Genomic DNA, 19,721 nt, shown 5'->3' on the forward strand with positions numbered 1-19,721 from the left:
ATAATGTCCTTCCGGGATTAGCCTCTAGGTCATATACGGAAAGAGACAGAACAGCCATTGACGAACTGGCATTATGAGATAGTACTGGTGACCATGTATTCATAGAATGATGTATACTACGTTAATGACAAGTCACTTCACGAAAGACAGTGCCATTCAATCCTCAAAAGTAAAGTAGAAGAGCTTGAATTGGATTCATATTGATAAAGCCGCAATCTGTAAAACTAGAGAACATGTCCACGTTCGACTCCCTACCGACCGGACAAAACCACCCAAACCATTCTTTGAAAGCATTCCGCGCCGATCGCTAAGAAACTCCATCCCAGAGTATAGGCAAACGGCAGCAGTTGTTGCGGGTAAAGCATTAAAAGTAACAAAGAGAAGAAGATCACGAAGAGAAGACGGAAGGAAGTCACTCAGGGAAGAACAGCAATCATTTAGCAGTTACACATTTGACTCAGTGGTGAAAAAAGGTGATAATAATAACGTTATGGTTGAAATCAACATGAAAACGGTCTTGAGTCTGACTTCCCAGCCGCCAATCTAACAAAAAGAAAGAGAAGGAAAGTGAGAAGTACAGTAAGGCATGCCCAATCCGAATCGAATCATCACTGTGTCACCGTAACCACGCCTCAAGAGAACGAATATTAGCAAATGAGAAAAGAGAAAACCGTCACGAAGGTACAGGAGTACCATTTTGCTTGATTGCTGGCGTTATACTTCGGTCTTGGGAGCTGGCATCCGTAGTAGGCTGAGGTGTTGAGCTCTGCCGGGTTTGTTGCGCTAATTGTGCTTTGTTCCGGTCCATCAATGCAGCCTGCTCAGCAGCACTCCGAGCATAAGTCATTGCAGCGGCAGAGTTGGAGTAGGTGTTTGGCGCCGGGGCAGCTTGGTTGGAAGGGTAGTTGTAATTGGGTGGTTGCTGCGGCGGGACATACCGCTGCTGGGGGGTTGCAGAGCCTGGCGCCATATATGGTGCCCGTGTCCGAGGCGAGGCATATGCTGGCTGCTTCTGCGGCGAGCCACTACGCCCTGCAGCATACTGCGGGGCGTATGCTCCAGCCTGTGCAGGCCTGGGCGCGTACGCCTGCGGAGAAGCTTGAGCAGGCGGTAAAGCTTGCGGTGCCGCATAGGGGCTGTAGCCGTTCTGGCCCGGACGCTGGAACTGCTGAAGATTGGCCTGATTATATTGCGGAGTAGGTTGTTGGTATCCTGGCACAAATGCGGGCCGCTGAGTAGGCGTTGCCGGAGGGCGAACATTAGCATAGTGTTGTGGAGGGCCTGAGGTATAAGGCCCTGAGGTCGAAGGCTGTCTTCCGCCGTAATACGGCTGGGGCGCCTGGAAACCAGCTTGCGGTTGTTGTACCCGAGCGTTAGCAGTATAGGCCCGCTGGTTGTAACCTGCCTGATAGCTTCCAGAGCGGCTGGGTGTAGATGTTCGGTTTTGCCCAGCAGCCATCGCCGCGGCCCGCTCCTGCTGCAGGGTAAAGTCATCCTTCTCCATTATGCCGTGATAGTCCGGATTATCGACCAAAATCTTTGTACTGATATTTAATTCGGCTAGTTGGTCACCGTCCAACTTGGCAACGGCGTATGGCGGTAGGTTTGAGACGAGAGCGGCAAGGCTGGATTTGAGTGTCTCATAGATACCCTGTTCTGCTGCAGACGCATGAGATGGGTTGCCTTGGTCTGTTGCTGTCTCTTTGGGTTCACCGCCTGGAGCTGGTAGTTCCAGGTTGCGGATCTTCTGATATGAGCTCAGAGTCTCCAGCAGTTCAGAAACATCGCGTAACAGGTCATCCATTCCCTTCGATTCTGCTTCTTCCTTTTCTTTCTCCAAAGTATTGGTAAGTGAGATATGCTCAGCAAAGTCTTCAGGGTTGAATGACTTGACCATCTCTTCCAAAGTGCTTTCGTCCAATTCACCAATGTTGCCAGGTTGCTCTGTCGCGGATACTTCCGATGCTTCTTGAGGCTCCTCTGAGCAGGTCTTGGTAAGGAGGGTGTACAAGCGTTTCGTTCCCCGTTTTCCCCACCATACCATGTCCTTTGAATCAGCTTGAACAATGGCTCCTGAGCTGTCAAACGAAGGTGCGAATGAAGAATACACGCCCTGCAACAGAGACGAGTCGTCATCTGTCCACAGAGCAGGATCCTCATAATATCTCTCGTCTCCGTGCGGCTGAGCGGATTGTTGCTTTTGTCGTCGATCCCAGAAAGAAGGGGATGAGGTGATTCCGCCGTACTGGAGCCATTGGCCCGAAGGAAGAGGCGCAAGGCAATAGTTATTTCGCTCGCCAGGAAAGGCCTTGTAGTTTGTGACTGCTTCAAATGGGTCAATCCAACCTCCAGGAGCAGTACGAGACGACGACCTGGCCCTGCGGGGCGACTCTAATTGCGGCAGTGTTGGACGAGGTGTGAACACGTCGCCAAAGGTTCGCTTGGACTCTTTGGGCTTGTTCTCTGTGTTGTAAGCCGCAATTTTGGTGGTCGCGATACCATTGGGCAAGCCAATCTCACGCAAAGGTGTTTGTACTTCCACGTACTTCTCTGCGACTGATTCACCAGAAGGCAGAGAAACCTTAACAGATTTTTGCAAGCTGGAATATAGCTGTTTCGGATTGGATGGGTTACCAAGAATGGTGAGAACCACATTATCGCTTCGACCTTCAGTGGTAGAGGGTGTTGATTTTCCTGGAGCCTCTGAGTCGTCTTCCGTGCTCTCCCTCTTGACGCTGGCCTGGCCCACAGAAGCCTGGCGCACCAGACTATTCAAAAGTTTTTTGAATGCCGCAATCCGATTGACCGTCTCTGTCAGGCGGTTGCCGTCGGTGGCTTCGCCCTCACTGCTTTGAGCTTTGCTCCGCTCGATTACAGCTGTGGAGGCTCTGTCGATATCACTCAGAAATTCAGAGAGCGTATTGTAACGATCCGACGCAACCCTCGCTTGTATGCTAGTGCTTTCGTCTTTCTCTCCTGATATTTTTGCGCGTTTCGAACGCGGCTTCGCAGGTGACGACGGAAGAGGGCAAGAGAGTAGCTGAAGTTCGGTATCATTCCTGGAACACGTCAGTTAAACTCGAGTACGAGGGATCAACAAGGCAGGGGTGATACGCACTTGCTGAGGATATCCACGAGATTACACAGCGTTTCGTGGAGCTTCACCCTTTCCTGAACCTGCAACTCAGAAGTACCTGCATCCTGGGCAGCATGAACATCATGGCTCGATCCACGCTTTCGCTTTCCAGGCGTCGACAGTACAGGCGGATCTGGAGTCGCGGATTGAGGTTCGCCGTTGGTGGCGGGAATTGAAAGCGTCTCCCCGCCTTCGTCTGCGCTCATGGCTTCAAGTCCGGAAGTGCGCCGTTGTTGCAGTGTTTTTTTTGGCTCCTTGAACGCGAGGACGAAAATTGACTTCGTCCCAGGAGTCGATCTAGGAGATTTTCGGGCGAATAAATCCCCGCGACGCGAAGAGATCAGAAGGTAGGAGTGAATGTTGAGACGAAAACCGGAACTGAGACCCCGAGTTCCTGAAAGAATATCGGTGTTTTGAGGCTTGCTCGATCTCCGATGCGCATGCGCCAATCGTTACAGGGCCGAGCGAAGGATAAGGGTCGCAACTCGTACAGAGGAATTCGCGACTCTATCCCGCGGTGGGGCGAAAGTCACAGGTACAGGACAACGAGTATCCTCAAATTGTGGATGACTACAAGTAAAAAGAAGAGATAATCGGATTTAGAAAACGAAAACAACGACGACGGCTTGGTCTCGGACTGCAAAGGCGGGAGGGAGATTCACTAAGTTAAGGTAAAGAGGGAGATCCGGTCGATGCGCGCCAAAAACGTGACAGCCGCTCACGTGATTAGGCATTTTCCTTCGGAGTACCAGAGTATCGTAGAGCACTACTTGTAGTACTATTCCTCAACTTCCTACAAACAAATTCTAATTGATGCTCCCACTTGTGTCGGGAGGCTTCTTTGGTTCCGTTTCTGGCTCCTCAGCAGCCTCCTCATGATTCTCTTCATGGATGTCATCGGTCTTCAATCATGTTCCGAGCCGCTCGGGGGCCTCTCTGAGAGCGGCGCATTTGATTAACAATTGTCCATGGCCAAAGGTACGAGAGGATGGACTCTTTTCTAGGCAAACCAATGACTATATTGGAAGCTTTGCTAACGTTTCATTCTTTGATCGCATTAGAACCGCTTCCCCAAAAGCTTTTCACTTCCTACACACCCGACGAAATGGCATCGCAGTGGTTTCCTGTGTTCGGCCGGGGGTTTCCGGGAATACAGTTATATCAGCACTGCCGCTCCTCCAGAGAATGAGCGGCTGATTGATGCAAATGGCGAGGAAGATTGTTGGCATAACTTCTGGTGCAGGATCCGAAATCAGTCTCAATTGAGCCGATCGTTTTCGCCCTCGGGCTCGAAGCACCTCTCCGGAGGTAACGAAAGCTCTGGCGAATCGGACAATTCACCGTCAATTGTCAATGTATACCCAAACGAGCACGATGCAACTTTGACCGAATACTCCGAAAAGAAAGCGACGTCTTCTCGAAAGGCCACGAAAGTGAAGGGAACACGATCCTCCATCGTGACCCCTACGCAGTATCTACTCGATGTTCTCCATACTTCTGCACGCAGTACCGGAGATGGACGCGGTCAGACGCAGCCTTTGGATCTCATCGTGAGTGATTATGGGGAATGGCAGAGAGAAGCGCCTCGCAAACAACCGAGATTATCGTTGCAGACTATTCTTGCGGATTGGATACGGTTTGTGGATCCTATCTTGGGCCGGGTACATAGAGCACATGATGATACCGAAGCGATGCAAGAGCTGGATGCCGTATTGCGACGGGCGTTCCCGCCAAAGATCATCGAGTATTTGACGGCACGGCATTGCAGCCCCAGCGATGTGTTGCTTTGGTCATGGATTCTCAGGAGCAACACCTCTCACGAGGCTGCTCTCCGAATTTTGATGGCTGAGTCTGCTGAGGGAGCCAGACCTGGTTCCCAACGTCGTCTTATACCTCCGTTCATTCCTCTACTTCTCCTGCGCAGACAAAGCCTCGACGCGAAGACTTTTCGCATGCTTCTAATTTATTCCCTGCACATCATCACTGGCCGAAAAATTCCGCGTTTCGACGTCTTCATGCGCGTACAATGCACTGCCCAGGAGCTCGAGGGCAGCCTCGATTCACAACAGACAGAACCCCTCATCGACCCTACTACGTGTTTCGCGTTCGTTACCCGTCTGCTTCGTCATGCTCGGGAAGTATGGCCACAAGCCCAGCTCACCATCGCGCGTGCCTTCGCATCCTATCTGACTCTGCTAAGAAACGACCAAGAGATTTCGGAGATCGCCAGGCACCGTAGGAACCAGTTCATGGCTGACAAGTTCAACGCATGTCTCTGGCTGCTCTCGTTACCTTGCAAAGCAGGCCCTTTCAAATTCGTTTCGGTACAGCAACAAGCTCAATTCGAACTCCTCAAGGCTATGGCAGGACACAATCCGGTCCTTCCGGTGACGCGGCAGGGCTATCAAGGTATCATTGCTGTGCAATTGGCCCACAAGAAGACGTCCGCCGAACGGCAGTCGGCAGAACTAAAGTCACCATCGTGGCCACCGTGGAAGGAAGAAAAGCTTGGAATCGACTCCCAACGAGGGAACGAAGGAATGAAGAGTCGCGCCATGCGCGTGATGGCTCAAATGAGAGAGGCAGGCTACTCTCACAGTCGCTGGGAAGAGGTTTCTGGGATATTGGCAGGCTGGGACACGGACAAAAGCCCGACGGTTCAAACTAGGGCCTTGATGCGTCGACCGCAACTGCTACGTGGGCCTGCTGGAAGCAAGCCGGATCATCATGCAGTCTGGGTGGCCCGAATCCGCGCCACGCGCACGGTGCGGGAGGCCTGGGCTTGTTTTCTGTCATATCAAGATCAAGGCCTACCGCCGCGAGCGAGTATCTATGTCGCCATGGCTGAGAAATTGATTTTCCGGAGAAAAGCGCTGGAGAAGGACTTCGACCATGTCAGCCATTCTTTACCAGGCGATGGCCTGGAAGTCTTCGCGGAACCTGCTTCCGCCCGCGATTTGATTTACGTACACACGGAGCCTCCTACCCTGGAAGAGCTTCTCAAACAGATGCTTTCCCAGGGTATTCGTCCATCCGGAAGATTTTTGGCTTTGCTTCTGCGATCTGCGCCAACATTCAATTGCGGATTGGATTATCTCAGTTGCAGTGACTTGTCGAACGAACAAATCCAAGCTTTGTGCACTGTGTGGGAACGTACGTCGGATTATGATGCGTTGGATTCAAAGGGTTTGGATGAACTGCCGGACTATCTCTTTTCGTCTTTCATAGGCTTTCTTTGCAACTTTTCGAGTCTTGACTCCTTGCACCTGGAACGGCATGATATTCGCACGGCCGATCTCTTTCCCATTATCATGAGTAATATTCATCCGAACAAGCCGAAAACCTCCACGCTGTTTTCCACTGTTCATGTCTCAGGAGCAAGCAGTACCTTGCAGCATCCGAAAACCTTGTCGCATGCGATTCAGCTGTTGAAACTTCGAAACTCCCGTTTCACCCCTCCGTGGATTCATCTCTTGACAGCGCTGAGCAAGGATCGCATCAGAACGCCATATCGCAGGATGAGCCGCAGTGCACAACGTGTGCTTGCCTGGTATGAGATGGTCGAGGTCATCGGTTGGATGAAAGAACGTGCAATCGAGCCTGGTCTGCAGGGGCATCAGGTCCTTTGCGCCAGCTTCTCAAAGGCTGTGATGGCAGGTTTGAAACATCCAAATGCCGCAGAAGAGGGCCTGGCAATTGTTCATGAAGCAGCACGGCGAGGGAGCACCAAACACTCCAAGGTACTGCGTCCCCATTTTGAGGACATGGTTCGGAGTGGACTGGCCATTCTCAAGGAAAACTTTGACCAGCTTGTCCTTTCGGATCCGAGAAATGCCCCTTTCGGTGAGCGTTCGGCAGGCAGTTTCGAGAGTGCCACAAGTCCGCCGGTGGCTGTTCCTCCTATGCTTCACGTGCCTTCTCCAGCCGTTCTACACGCATTCGTCAGAGCGCTAGGGCTGGCTGGGGATCATGACGGCCTGTTGAAATTGCTTCGATGGATGAGCCAGAATGCCACCACCCTCAAAGAGGCGTCTGATGAGCATATGAACGGCGATCGCATGATGCGGCGTACTCTGGTTGCACTCCGGGTGTTTCTCGAAGGATACGGAGGGAAACGACCTTGGGGTTCATCTGACAATTTGCCGTCGGAGTCAATGGCCGGGGGTGAATCTCTTTCCAACGATGTCTCGGATTCAGACGCGAGCGTGTCCGATTTGAAGGTGCAAGAGGCATATGAGATTGTCGCGGCGACTCCGCTGTGGGGTTCCTGGCCAAGCGATGATGAAGTCTGGGAGTATTTACACTGGGAACCTTAGCAAGTCTGTACATTAGATTCTGTATATATATTCATTTAGTGGCAATCAATCACGATAGATACCCTTTCGCTTGTCGTCTACATTCGAAAATGATCATCCGCTTATCCGCGGCATTCTTCGGTTCCCCACAGCGGGTGTAAAGCTTTCCCCGCGAGTTGGAGAACGACCGAAGAGCTTCAACATCCATCTTCTTAATTCTTTATTTCATTTCCGACTGTGCTCAATCTTACCTGCTTCAAGCTCTGTATTCTCAAGCTCTGTATTCTCAAGCTCTGTATTCTCAAGCTCTGTATTCTAAACTCCAATCGATATTGAAATGCCGCCCCGACTCCCACGCCTCGCACCCGCTCTCTCGAGCTCCCCTCGCATCGTCTCGCTCCGCGTCACCATCTCCCGCTACAGCACCAGCACCGACGACGCCGTCATCCAAACCCAACAAGTCCCCGCGCCGGGCTCCGGCAGCGTCCGCGTCCTCCTGCTAAACCGCCCCAAAGCCCGTAACGCCCTCTCACGGACCCTTCTCGACGCCCTCTCCAAGCAAATCCACTCCATCGCCGCCGAAGGCGGCACAGGCCCAACCCGCGCCCTGATCATCGCCAGCAACGCCGACGCCGCCTTCTGCGCCGGCGCGGACCTCAAAGAGCGCGCGAAGATGACAAAGGAGGAGTAAGTACCACCACCACCACCTGCATTACTAGGATCTAGTTGACCTGGGGTCCAGGACAAACGAATTCCTCACCAAACTCCGCGGCACATTCCACGACCTCGCCGCGCTCCAGATCCCCACCATCTCCGCCATCTCCTCCACAGCGCTGGGCGGCGGCCTCGAGCTCGCGCTGTGCACGCACCTGCGCGTCTTCGGCTCGTCTGCTATCGTCGGCTTACCCGAGACCCGGCTGGCGATTATCCCCGGCGCGGGCGGCACGTACCGTCTCCCTGCGCTGATTGGGGTGAACCGCGCGCGGGACATGATTCTCACGGGACGGAGGGTGTCGGGCCCCGAGGCGTACTTCCTGGGTCTTTGTGATCGGCTTGTGGAGATTTTGCCCGAGGAGGAGGGGAAGGAGGGGGTTGCGAGGGAGAAGGTGCTGAGGGAGAGTATTAAGCTGGCGCTGGATATTTGTGAGGGGGGCCCGATTGCGATCAGGCAGGCGATTCAGGCGGTTGGGGGGTATCAGCGGGGCGAGGCGGCGGAGAATGAGGCGTATAATGGGGTGATTGAGACGGAGGATCGGTATGAGGCGCTTAGAGCTTTTGCAGAGAAGAGGAAGCCTGCTTTTCGGGGGAGGTAGATAAGATATCTACGAGATAGCATTTATCTGCTGTAATGGTAAACAGGCTATGGATCCTGCTAGGTTCTATATTTGCTGCTTAACTTAAGGAGAGCATTTGTGACTGGACACTGCCCGGTAGGTCATCGAAGGTGAAGACTCTCGCTTCGCCACGATTGCAAGGCTTGACTCCTGGGCCAGGGCCTCTGCAATCACGACACTGAAGACCATGTCAGTAAGTCGTCCTTCTGCAATCTTTCTGACACCAAATGGAATTGACGGACAAAGCTGCCCACCTCCGTTTCCTTCCGTTTGATACTAATGAAGATTGAAGATCTTCTGTGCTTTATCAGATCTTGCATACTCTTCTTTCAGCAACTGCTTCTCAGAGATAAGATATCTGCGAAAGAGGTTGTCCATGACTCGCAAGAAATCCGGCACATTATCACCGCTAAACCGCGGAGCTCCACTGCGGCACTCAAAACTTGCCAAGCTATAGATATGGAGTTAGACCTTTATGATAAGGCAAAGTTGCCCACCTCGAACCTCTCGTTCTGCACCGCCGACTTGGACGAACGCTCCTCCATCAGCTCCTTTCGGTACTGCTTAGCCTCCTCCATTGTGATGGGGGAAGCATCGAATGACTCCATCACCATGCCCTGCAGTTCGGCAGGCAGTCTTTCCCTAAGCAAACAGCTAACAAGCTCCTGTCGTTCTCTCCACCAGTCCTCTTGCTGAGGTGGCACATTCGCTGATGAAATGATAGGCAGATGCGGATCCACAAGGAAAAATGCAAGGATCTTGCGATGGCCTGGTTTAGACTGGTCTGCCAGCGAAAAAGGCGCCACACGATGTTGGAGGATATTAGGAAAGGTAAGAAGACGTCCCTGGCAGGTCTTAATACTACCCAGCAGCTGTGTGACGTTGGTTTCATTAGAACCATCCACATCAGGCCCAAAGCCAAAGACCTGTTGAAGAAATTCATGCCGGGATGGTTCATATTCAATATCCTCAACCTTACTTCTGCTTGCCCGTTGACGGAATGCAAGAGTGTTCTCTGTGATATTCTCACTATCATAGTAGTAGATGGCTGTAGCACAGATATGCTCATTCTATTCGTTATTTAGGATGAGGCTCATTAATCAATCAACCATACTGATAGACTCACCAGTTGCCCTTTAATATGCCAGGAATCCCCTTCATACTCAGGCTTCTCTGGTGTTAGCTCGATGTTCGCCAGCTTAACAATAACCTGGAGCCCTCGCTCAGCAAATTCCTGGCGGAGATTGACCTGGTTGCATGCAATAACAGTGTCTGGGACGAAGCATCCCGGTTCTGGTAGTTTAATGGGCTGTCGTCTTTGCCATGCCCGGTGTCTCTCCCAGTATACATCACTATTCTCTTCATCTTCATCTGCCGGCTCTGGCTCTGGCTCAGGTTCTGGATGTTCATCATACTCCACTGCATAGTATTTAATGCGTTCATATTCATTCTGCATGAGAGTCAAAGTTTTGTTCCACATAGGGATGATTCTAGTTAGAATCTTTTCAATGACTCTGTACAGCACTCGGTGTTGCCGGGGATGTAGATTGTTAATATATGATGCAATCTGACATTCACCATCTGGTCCAAAGTGAATGTCACAGGGTAGCCATTGAAACCTGAGGCTGTAGGGTCGAATGGGGTGCCTCCTGCACCTGTACAAAGCCCAGTCATGTAGCGCTGTAAAAGACTCCTCTTCTGGGCGGACATGGAGTATTTTGCCTTCCCCAATATGGTTCGCAAAAGCTTCTAGACTGATGAGTCGATCTGGCAGGATGCGCGTTCGACCATATACCACAGGGAATAATGATGGGTCAACTAGGTCAACCACCATATTATCTATTCCAGGATGATAGTCCTTCTGCCCCTCAGCCTCAAGTGGATGGACAGCCGCTTTAAGAGCCTGTTGTAATTCTTCCGGTATGGCAACATCTGATTTGACCACACCTATGTCAAATGCGACAATATGCTTAGTGTCTTGGAAGACCTTGGATTTCCACTGTGCTTCTTTGATGATCCACTCTAACATTTGCTCACTGACATCTTCTCCACTATCCTGAATTTCTTTGCGCCATTTGGCAGTGATCTCATCATTGAATACCTAAGCAAGTCAGTATAAGTGTGTTCATACCATGGACTACATTACATGCCTTCTTGTCCCAGTCCAGCTTATCAGTGATGGAATTCATTGCTCGCATCATCAATATTTCTCGATGCGTAGTCAAACGGCTGTTCCTGTCAGGTTGCCCTCAATTTTGGAACCACAATCAGCTTACGGTAAGATGTAGGAGTCATCCAGCTCATTCGGGAACTTGACACGCCCCATGGTGGAGTTCAGGGGCAAGGAGAAACCCGGTAATTCGAAACGCGACTGCGCAGAGGCCATTGCAACTGAGAGGATAGATGAGATGAGCTTGCTGATCTTGTATACAACACTTGGGAAGTTCTCCTGTCAATCACCACAACTGAGGCTTCAGTCGCGTGGTGATTAGGCTGCCAGCTGCTAGCAGCCTCAGGATTCAGGCGGGACAATACGGACGAATCAAAGCCAAGGTTTTGGCGCCTGATTTAGAGAGGTACGCGGTGATTGTATGATTGTAGCCCGAGAAAAGAGTCTGAAAGGATGGGTGGACGGGTCTACTGTCCAAGGTTGCCCCGGACTGGGCCCAGCCATATGGCCTTATGGTGCATTTCTAACTAAACTACAGCCTGCCTTACTTATGCTGCATACTCACCGGCCCAGAAAACGTCTTCTTCTTCCCACCGTACCATACCGCAAGAATCAAGACGACGATTGCGACAACAACAGGAGCCAGATAGTTCATATTGGACGGCGTGGGCGGCATGATCGTCGGGAAACAGAAGATGACTGTATACAGCCCAACCCACAGACACGAGAACGCATTGACAAAGACTCCATACCGCCCTAAATCAAAGTAGCGGTCGACAAGGATTTTCTCCCGTCCTCGGAAGAGCAGGATGCCCTGCGGAATCACATACGTCACGTTCATGGACAGGATCGCCATCGAGACGATGCTGCTGTATGCCGTGCTGGATGCAATGTAGATAAGGCCGTACAGTGCCATCAGCGCGGCACAGGCAACTGTCGAGGCGACGGGCGTTTGGAATCGCGGATGCACTGTGGCTAACGTTCTGGAAAAGGGCAGCCCGTTGTCCCGGGCAAAAGCCCAAGCCATGCGGCCGGATGTCGCGAGCCCGGCGAGCGTACCTCCAAAGTAATTGAAAATAAGCCAGACGGTGAAGATGGCGGCTACGTCTTTGCTACCCGTCGCTTGATGATACAGCGTCAGGATAGGCAGTTCGGACCGGACGATCTCGTCTAGGTCGATTGTCGCGAATAAGGTGGCCACAACAAACGGCACCGTCGTGGCAATCCCAATCACGGGCGTTAGCCACATCACCTTGGGAATAGTCCGGCCTGGATCCGGGACCTCCTGCGAATAGTCAGTCACTCGAAGTGCGGACATCTGAATTCATGAGCCATGCCTCGGCAATATGTGTCGCTGCGTCGGTAGCGCAGAACATGTACATGCAGGTCCCGAGTCCTATGAGGAACGACAAGCCGTCGGGCCATCCCGTCTCATTCTCGTACTGGGTGAAAACAACGCGGGCAGGTTGCTTGCTTTTGCTCATTCCGAGAACCGCGGCGAGACACACGACAAAGGCAGATATGCTGCTCCAGAACATGACCTCCTGCAGTCGCGGCAACCAGTGCGCGAGGAGACAAACCATTCCCGTCGCCAGTGCAATAAGAGCAAGAAAGACTAGGTACGTCGGCCACTGCCTGGGCTGATAGTCCTCTTTCAGGAACGAGACGAGCGCAAGAATCGCTTGAGCTTTTCATCGTAAGTTGAGCCTACTCAAAAGTCTCACAGAAACTCATGACATACCGGTAAAAATGGTGCCAGACACGGTGGCCAGACACCAGGAAAGACAGCTGAGCCAGCCACATACAAAAGCACAGGGCGTCCGAGTCTTTGGTGACGAGACCATAAACGTGAAATGGTATTGTCCTCCGCTCGACGGAAACGCAGATGCCAACTCGGCAAGACCCAGGGCTGAGATAGCATATCGAATCAGCGTACTACAAGCAATTGAGAAACGTTAGGCGTACTGATGATAGTGCACACGACCGCGGCCACTATAACACCGTAAAAAACGGCTGGCCCTCCACCGGCCAGCAACGCAGTGGCGAAGGTCCCCGAATAACCAACCCAGGAGTTTGTGACAATATAAGCAAACGACAGAGCTGATGTTGCAGAGAATTGCCGTGGGAGCTCCCTTTGCTGGCGTGGTGCTTGGGGCAAGGCATCGTCGGCCGCCACGATGCTTGAACTTTTCGTCTTGGAACTGGCCATCTTGCAACCGTGTTCCAAACTCTCGAAGATATTGAAGCCTGCTGTGCAAGCCGGGTATGTCATCGCATTATATGAATTTTTTATCACCCTGGTAGTATCAGCCTGGTAGTGGAATGAAGGCCACAGTCCGGAGTTGGTATGAAATATGAAGTAAGGGATATCAAGAGCGTACCCATTCATACGACCTTCTAAGGATGCTTCATTCCACAGCCCTTCAATGCAGACTCATTTGAAGATAAGCGCATAAAACGCTGGTTATAAGCGCAATAATTGCTCATTGTCTTTTCTTTCTCACCGCTGCCTTGTACAACGCGCCAGAGAGTCCAGAACGTACACTGCAATGCAGCACATTGTTCAACACTGAGGGTGACACAAAGCTCGGGCCAGAAATTGATTGCTTTATGCCATGATGGACTTCTGAGTGTTAAGCAGAGTGCATCGATTAAGCCTCCTACTCACATTGATCAGTGAAATCTTTCGAGTGCCTATGACATGGACCCGATATGTACAGCTATGACATGTTGGACCAGTGCCGCATGAGGCATACCGTCCTGGTCAAATGGAGGAGACGTTTGAGGAGCTGACCTAACTTCCTCAAATGGAAGTATCTTAAACTGCATAGATTCGTAGATCTTTTCGAACTCAAGGGAGAAGTGTTGTCGCTGGGTATACCCACTGCCCATTGCGGAACAATTTCGACAACTCAGACCATGAAAGAGTCAGTCAATTGCTTTCAAACAATCATTCCTCAAGTCGGAGTTGGCAGGTGAGATGGAAGCATAGCCCTCGCTGTCTGATGACATGTCTGCGTGTGGCTCCGAATGGAAATCGTACCATGTACTATGCCAATCTATCAGCCCTTTTTATCGGCTAAGACAGGACGGTGTGTCTGGCCAGGAACAGTGCAGGCTCTTGATGCTCAGTGAGTGTTAGTCTTGCACTGCCTAGCATTGGGATCCATAGCTTCTAGGATAGAATCATCTTAGGCAGGAAATGGCTTATTTTCAGGCCAAAGGTTTCTTTTCTGGTCTTTTGACCAGCGTTGGGCTTTGCCCTTGAAAGTCGTAATAACATCAACCCTTGGACTCATGTTAACCAAGGTGTCCATTTATTCTCTCACTATGACTATTACCGTGAGATGCTCGAAGTCTCGTCCATCACAAGGATATGCCAAACATCGAAAAAGGAAAGCAGGTATAGGAGCCCAAGGGAACAATAAACGCCTGTTCACTATGCCGCTCTATCTCCCGTCTTATATGCATGAACATTGATCAAAGTGATCAAAATTTTGAATGACAATGCTAATATGAAAGTGAATGCTGACGGTGCATAACTCCAACCTGTGCTCATATGCATTTTGCATCAGTACCTGCCTGATGCTTTCTTTCTTTTCTTTTTCTCCTGCTTCTCCTTCTCACCTCATTTCTCATCATCCCAGTGACTGACAAATTAAAAATTAATCTTTTACTCAGGGTGAACTGGGGAGCTGCCACTTCGGGGTCGTCGAACGTATGTTCCCTGTGTGGCTGCACCGGTCAACGCATCCTGACTCTGACGGATGAGAGGTCCCGATCTATTTGAGTGATATAATTGCCACGCGGCGCCGGAGACCTGATAGCGCCCACCCACTTCGAGCCTCTGCCGAGCGTCCCGCACATCGACTCGATGGGCCCCGAAGTGCAGAATCCCTAGATCTTCGGGTGAGCCGACACTTCCCAGGCTTGCTGGTTGCTGCGCATCACTGATCCAGCCGCCAGCTCCAGAGAGCGTCTGTTGTTGGGGCATGTACACCACCGAGTTGGAGGGCAAGGGGACGAGCCGAGGCGGAAGGCGCATGGGCTCTGGCTCTTGTTCCGGTGACCAGGACTGGTAAGACTGTCCCGAAGGCCCTCGTGACAATGGCTCCAAAGCGGGAGGTGGGTCGGATGTGTAACCAGTGTTTCCGATTCCATCAGTGATGATCGAAACTGGCGGTGAGGCACCCGGCATGATGGCAGATGGGTGTGTGATTGAATGGTGCGTGGCTTGGAAGGGGGCGATTGGGCCGAAAGTGGCGGCCGACTGACTGACAGGCGGCGGTGGCGGCATGTTGCTCGCATTCAAGCGTCGTGAAACCGTGATTTCGATGTCATTCTCGTACGGGAGCGGCTGTGGCGGAAACGCCAAAATCGACGGCGTACTGGCCGACATGTCCTTTAACGGTGCCGCTGTCATTGACGTGGATAATTGACGGTAGTGGTAGCGTGAATCCGGTGCAGTTCCCAGGTCCAGTGCGTGCAGCTGCTGTGTGAGTAGTTCTGGGCCTGGCTCACTGTGCGTGGATCGGCTCAATCGGTCTTCCTGGAAGCGTAGCTGTGTCATATCGGTTCCCAGCGTTTCACCCGAAGATTTGCTTTCCAACGGCTTTGGGACGGGTGAATTCAGGCCCTTCGCCTCCCCAGGTGACGACGAGGGCCGCTGTTTCGGCGATAACGAAGGAGCTCCTCGTGCCTCTGCGGCGCGCTTGGCTTTGGCGACCACGGCAGCCCAAGTTCGGTTTGCCTGACCAGCAGGCAGATCTTCCTCGGATCGGCGAGGGCTGGCACTCTGCACTGATGTCAGTGCTTCCGTGGCAGAGACGGAAGAACTACTGCGGCCTTTCTCCATGCTACTGCTTGACGCGCTCCTCCCTTCAACAGGGAATATCTTGAGCACAGGAGCTGCCGGTTTGGAGCCATGTATGTGGGTTGGAAACTTTGGGCGCTGTTTCGGCTGTCTCTCCTTCCCAGGCTTAGGTTTCTGCGGCTTCTCTACCACCTGCCACCCTTGATCGTCCCGTGGCGGGCTTGAAGCAATCAATGGCTTTTCCGTAGCCTGGCTCATCTGCGAGAGCGAAGACGCTTCCATCTTGTCCCGATTGGCTCTCTCGGCCTCCTGCTCGCTACTCGATTCGCGAAAAATATGAGGGAGAAAGGGGCTCAGGTTGAAACGGTGCGCCGTAGCGGGCAGCTCCTTCGGTGACTCAACTTTTGCCGATTCATCCCCGAGATCCCATGTTAGTTGCCTCGACGGGCTCTCGTCAGAATCCGGCACGGACGATGAAGAGCTGCTGGATCTATCAAACACGGACCGGTGTTTGCGAATGGAGTCTTGCGAAGAATGCGGCGACAAGCGTTCAATTTCGCTGGAGATGCTCCTCATGAGCTGCTTTAATTCGTTACGCGCCTCTTGAACGATTTTCTCTTTCGAGGCCCGTTTCGGGAAGTTCTCGATCAACCGGGATGCATGAGTTTCATATTCTCGGTAATCCTTCACCAAGCCGTAATCGTCGACCACTTCCATGCGCTTTTTCGCGTTCTCGTACGACTTGCAGAGAAGGCGAATGGCCACGACGAGCCATGATTCGTAGAAGCCGGCCTCGGCTTTGACGACTCCAGAGCCTGACCCTGATTCATGGACTGATCCAGCCCCGGACCCTCGTCGAGCCTCTAGCCTCGATGACTGCTTCCTTTGCTCTTCATCCATGATTTTCAATTCGTCGCGGCAGAATCCCTGAACCACGCTATGGATCTTAATGACATCGATCGAGCCCGCATGTTGATAGACGGAGAAGCTGGCCTCCTGGCTACTGCTCTCCGTTTGCGATTCGGATAGTTCGGGCACCACGGCTCTGGGGTCGAATATCAGTTCCTTCTCGGATTGAGGGGAGATATCCTTTAGAACGTAAGCATCAGAGGTCCTCTCGATGAGACCGTACCGAATTAATATTCCTAAAGTAGTGTCGATATCCCCGCGCTCCCCGGGCCTACTGCTTGTGAGAATTTCGACATTCCAGGTCTCCAGAACTGATTTGCCCAAGTTGATGAGCCCAAGCGGCACATGGTGTCCGAAGAAAGAGAGGAGATTGATCAGGTTCAGGGCCTCAAAATGCCCCATCCGGTAGAGGTCGTGCATGATACTGAGGAAGGGCTCCGCAAGCTTTTCATCCGTCAGATGCGAGTTGATATGATACCTTTCAATGGGCTTGGATGTTGCACTGAGGCGGTGACTGATCGCATGGATGGCCAGGGGCAGACACTCATAGTGCATGACCAGTTCAGTTGCCTTGCGGACCTGCTCTTTGGTGGGTCTCTTGATTCCCAAATCCTTGAACAAGAGCTTGCACGCATCCTCGACCGACAGAGGGGGCACTTGAAGGCAATAAGGCTCGTACAGGCGCTGTTTCTTCCGCAGTGTTCGGTCCACCGAGGTGTAGATAATGCTGCATTGTCTGTTGAAAGGCAAAAACTGTCTGAAATGGTTAAGGTCGTCTTCCTGATTAAAGCTGAGACCATCGAAGACGAGAAGCCACTCCTCTCGAGCTTGGAACCAGTTGCGGACCACCTCTACGTACTTCTGCGGTGCTTTGAAGTCCGGGCTCTCGAATTCAAGCTCGTCCGTTAAACTCGCAGCCTGCGCGATGTCCCAGAAGCACTTGCTAGTTGACTCTCGTGATTTCGCATCTACCCAGAATATGCCGCCGGGGTAGCAGTCGCGCTGGGTCCACACGTATTGTCTTGCCAGATGAGACTTTCCGGCTCCAGGGCCCCCGCATATCAAGACGGCTGCAAGGCGCTCAGCCCGCTTCTTAGCTCTGTATAACCGGGCGTGTAAGATATCCAGCTCTCTGGTCATGCCAATGAAAGTGGCATTGGGATGGAAGCCTGCTGGCACCACAAATAGCGGCTCCCTCAGCGATGATCGTGACAAGGCAAGCTGCGTTGTACTATTGGATGGGCCGGGATCGGGGGATTCACCACCCCCTCCTTTCAAGGCAAGTCGATTTGCGGAATTTTCTAAGAGAGAGAGAAAGTCAGCAATGGTCTGACTGAGAAGACTATCTTGTTTGGCACAGCAATAACTATAATACAGGGGAAAAAAGCAATATTTCAAGTGCCGTAAGGTCAACAGGGCAAAGCAATCGAGTAAATCAGAATTTTTTTTTTTTCTTGTTTTCATTCATTTGCATTTCCTTCTCCCTCACCCTTCCGACTAATCATCGCTTGTTGCTTGGAAGCAGGGGCAGGAAATGGCATGGAGGAACCAAGGGCCTGCGCGTTTCTTGGGCTCAAGATCTTCCAATGCTGGGGATGAGTATAAGTTCAGAAGGGGAAAAAGAAATTGCTTTGATGGCGAAGCGAACAATTCATAAATCAAGCGTCTGCAGGTTCCTCAACCTCATAATCTCGCAGGGTAACAGAACCAGATGGCCCAGGTGAAAGAAGGAGGGGTTGATTCCTACCAGGTGTCTGAACGTTGTGCATGCTGGATGACGGGCTGATGTTTTCTGTAACGAAAATGAGTAAAGGCTACAGCTCTTTGCACATGATGCATGGACATACCGTTGTTGAAGATTTCTTTTGCTTTGGTCTGCCGGATGACCAAGCGGGTCTTTTCTTCCTCAACCCATCTATCAAAGATGGTCAAGGGCGCATCGCGCGAATACCGCAGCAAAGCTTCAGCTACAGCCTCAAAACCGGGGGCATCCTCATCTGCAAACTTGCACATATGGCTGTGGTCCGCCTCGATGCCCATCCGCTCGACGCCTTCAAAGTAAGGAGCAGCTGAGCTCTCATCCACAATTAGTTCACGGGTGCCCTTGACGTCGGTGGATCGAGTCTCGTGGAAGAAATAGAGATGGAAACGGCCCATGATGTCGGCAAAAAGACTGTTGATGTTCTGGAGGGTCTCATTGTTGGTCCTCAGTGCTTTGATGAGCTGTGGGGAAGACTCCATGAACTTCTTTGGCAGCACGGCGCTGCAGATGTTCTGCAGTAGCACGCCCCATTTCGCGACGTCTGAGCCGTTGTGTGGGGTCCCCAGGAAAAGGATACCGTACGTTGAGACGAAGATCGACCGAAGGTGCTCGATCTTTTCATTCGAAACGCTCCTGCAGTAGATCAGGGCCCGTTTGACGACGAGACCGCCCAGTGAATGGCACACAAAGATGATGGGCCGATCCGGACATTGGCGAAGCTAGAAACCAGCAATTTAGTGAGGTCAAGGTAGAGGAGAAAGATGTAGCTTACGTTGCGATTGGCAGCAAGGGTTGAGGCTAGGGTTTCAGCATGCTGATGGATGTGATCTTTCGATGCTCCGTCGGTAAAGGCAGTAACATTGGCGTTATAGCCGTAAGTGAGGATCCGGACCTTGCAAGGCTCGAGCAGGCTGGGAAGGAGATCCGCCGGCCAAAAAACGGGGGGTTCCTTTGTCGACCAGGTATTGTACGGATGACCGTTGAGTCCATGCACGAAGACGATATCGACCAGCGGCTTTTCCTTGGTGCAGTAGACCTGGGTGAGACCGATCGTCTTGACCTTGGCAGCCCAGTCGGTCATTATGCGTAGAGGTGGGCTAGCTAGCTAGCTAGCTAGCTCGTATCACGCGGGACGGTTTCCGATGGCAAGATTACGCAGGGATCATTGATTGTGTAAAAGATGATTAAAKGGATTCGCTAATGTTGAGCTGAAGATGAAAAATGGGCATAGTGAGAGGAAACAGTCGAGTGAGGGGAGATGGAGGAGCAGGCAGGGGAGAGGGGAGAGGGGAGAGGATAGGG

At 51.9% G+C, this 19,721-nt stretch overlaps 6 protein-coding genes across 6 annotated transcripts; 2 read left to right on the forward strand and 4 right to left on the reverse strand.

Moving 5' to 3' along the window:
• Window positions 1-673: 673 nt before the first annotated feature.
• Window positions 674-3,342, reverse strand: Aspvir_005613 (uncharacterized protein; the record flags this gene model as incomplete). The annotated part of the gene is made up of 2 exons (XM_043268826.1): window positions 674-3,059; window positions 3,119-3,342. The coding sequence occupies 2 exons, from the start codon at window positions 3,340-3,342 to the stop codon at window positions 674-676; spliced, it is 2,610 nt and encodes an 869-aa protein (XP_043124761.1).
• A 685-nt stretch (window positions 3,343-4,027) lies between these two features.
• Aspvir_005614 (uncharacterized protein) lies at window positions 4,028-7,452 on the forward strand (the record flags this gene model as incomplete). The annotated part of the gene is made up of 2 exons (XM_043268827.1): window positions 4,028-4,114; window positions 4,198-7,452. The coding sequence occupies 2 exons, from the start codon at window positions 4,028-4,030 to the stop codon at window positions 7,450-7,452; spliced, it is 3,342 nt and encodes a 1,113-aa protein (XP_043124762.1).
• Window positions 7,453-7,768: 316 nt separating this feature from the next.
• Window positions 7,769-8,744, forward strand: Aspvir_005615 (putative mitochondrial methylglutaconyl-CoA hydratase (Auh); the record flags this gene model as incomplete). The annotated part of the gene is made up of 2 exons (XM_043268828.1): window positions 7,769-8,118; window positions 8,174-8,744. 2 exons carry the CDS (start codon window positions 7,769-7,771, stop codon window positions 8,742-8,744), a joined length of 921 nt encoding a protein of 306 aa, XP_043124763.1.
• An 84-nt stretch (window positions 8,745-8,828) lies between these two features.
• Window positions 8,829-10,899, reverse strand: Aspvir_005616 (DUF4246 domain-containing protein; the record flags this gene model as incomplete). The annotated part of the gene is made up of 7 exons (XM_043268829.1): window positions 8,829-8,943; window positions 9,088-9,216; window positions 9,270-9,835; window positions 9,892-10,215; window positions 10,344-10,420; window positions 10,521-10,866; window positions 10,897-10,899. The coding sequence occupies 7 exons, from the start codon at window positions 10,897-10,899 to the stop codon at window positions 8,829-8,831; spliced, it is 1,560 nt and encodes a 519-aa protein (XP_043124764.1).
• Window positions 10,900-11,402: 503 nt separating this feature from the next.
• On the reverse strand, window positions 11,403-13,144 carry Aspvir_005617 (putative GABA permease; the record flags this gene model as incomplete). Its single annotated transcript, XM_043268830.1, has 5 exons — window positions 11,403-11,462; window positions 11,501-12,220; window positions 12,273-12,622; window positions 12,677-12,844; window positions 12,901-13,144. 5 exons carry the CDS (start codon window positions 13,142-13,144, stop codon window positions 11,403-11,405), a joined length of 1,542 nt encoding a protein of 513 aa, XP_043124765.1.
• A 1,464-nt stretch (window positions 13,145-14,608) lies between these two features.
• On the reverse strand, window positions 14,609-19,500 carry Aspvir_005618 (LipA and NB-ARC domain protein; the record flags this gene model as incomplete). Its single annotated transcript, XM_043268831.1, has 4 exons — window positions 14,609-17,958; window positions 18,405-18,449; window positions 18,505-19,138; window positions 19,192-19,500. The coding sequence occupies 4 exons, from the start codon at window positions 19,498-19,500 to the stop codon at window positions 14,609-14,611; spliced, it is 4,338 nt and encodes a 1,445-aa protein (XP_043124766.1).
• Window positions 19,501-19,721: the final 221 nt, after the last annotated feature.

Source organism: Aspergillus viridinutans (genome assembly GCF_018404265.1).
Source record: "Aspergillus viridinutans IFM 47045 DNA, scaffold_3, whole genome shotgun sequence".
Taxonomy (NCBI): domain Eukaryota; kingdom Fungi; phylum Ascomycota; class Eurotiomycetes; order Eurotiales; family Aspergillaceae; genus Aspergillus; species Aspergillus viridinutans.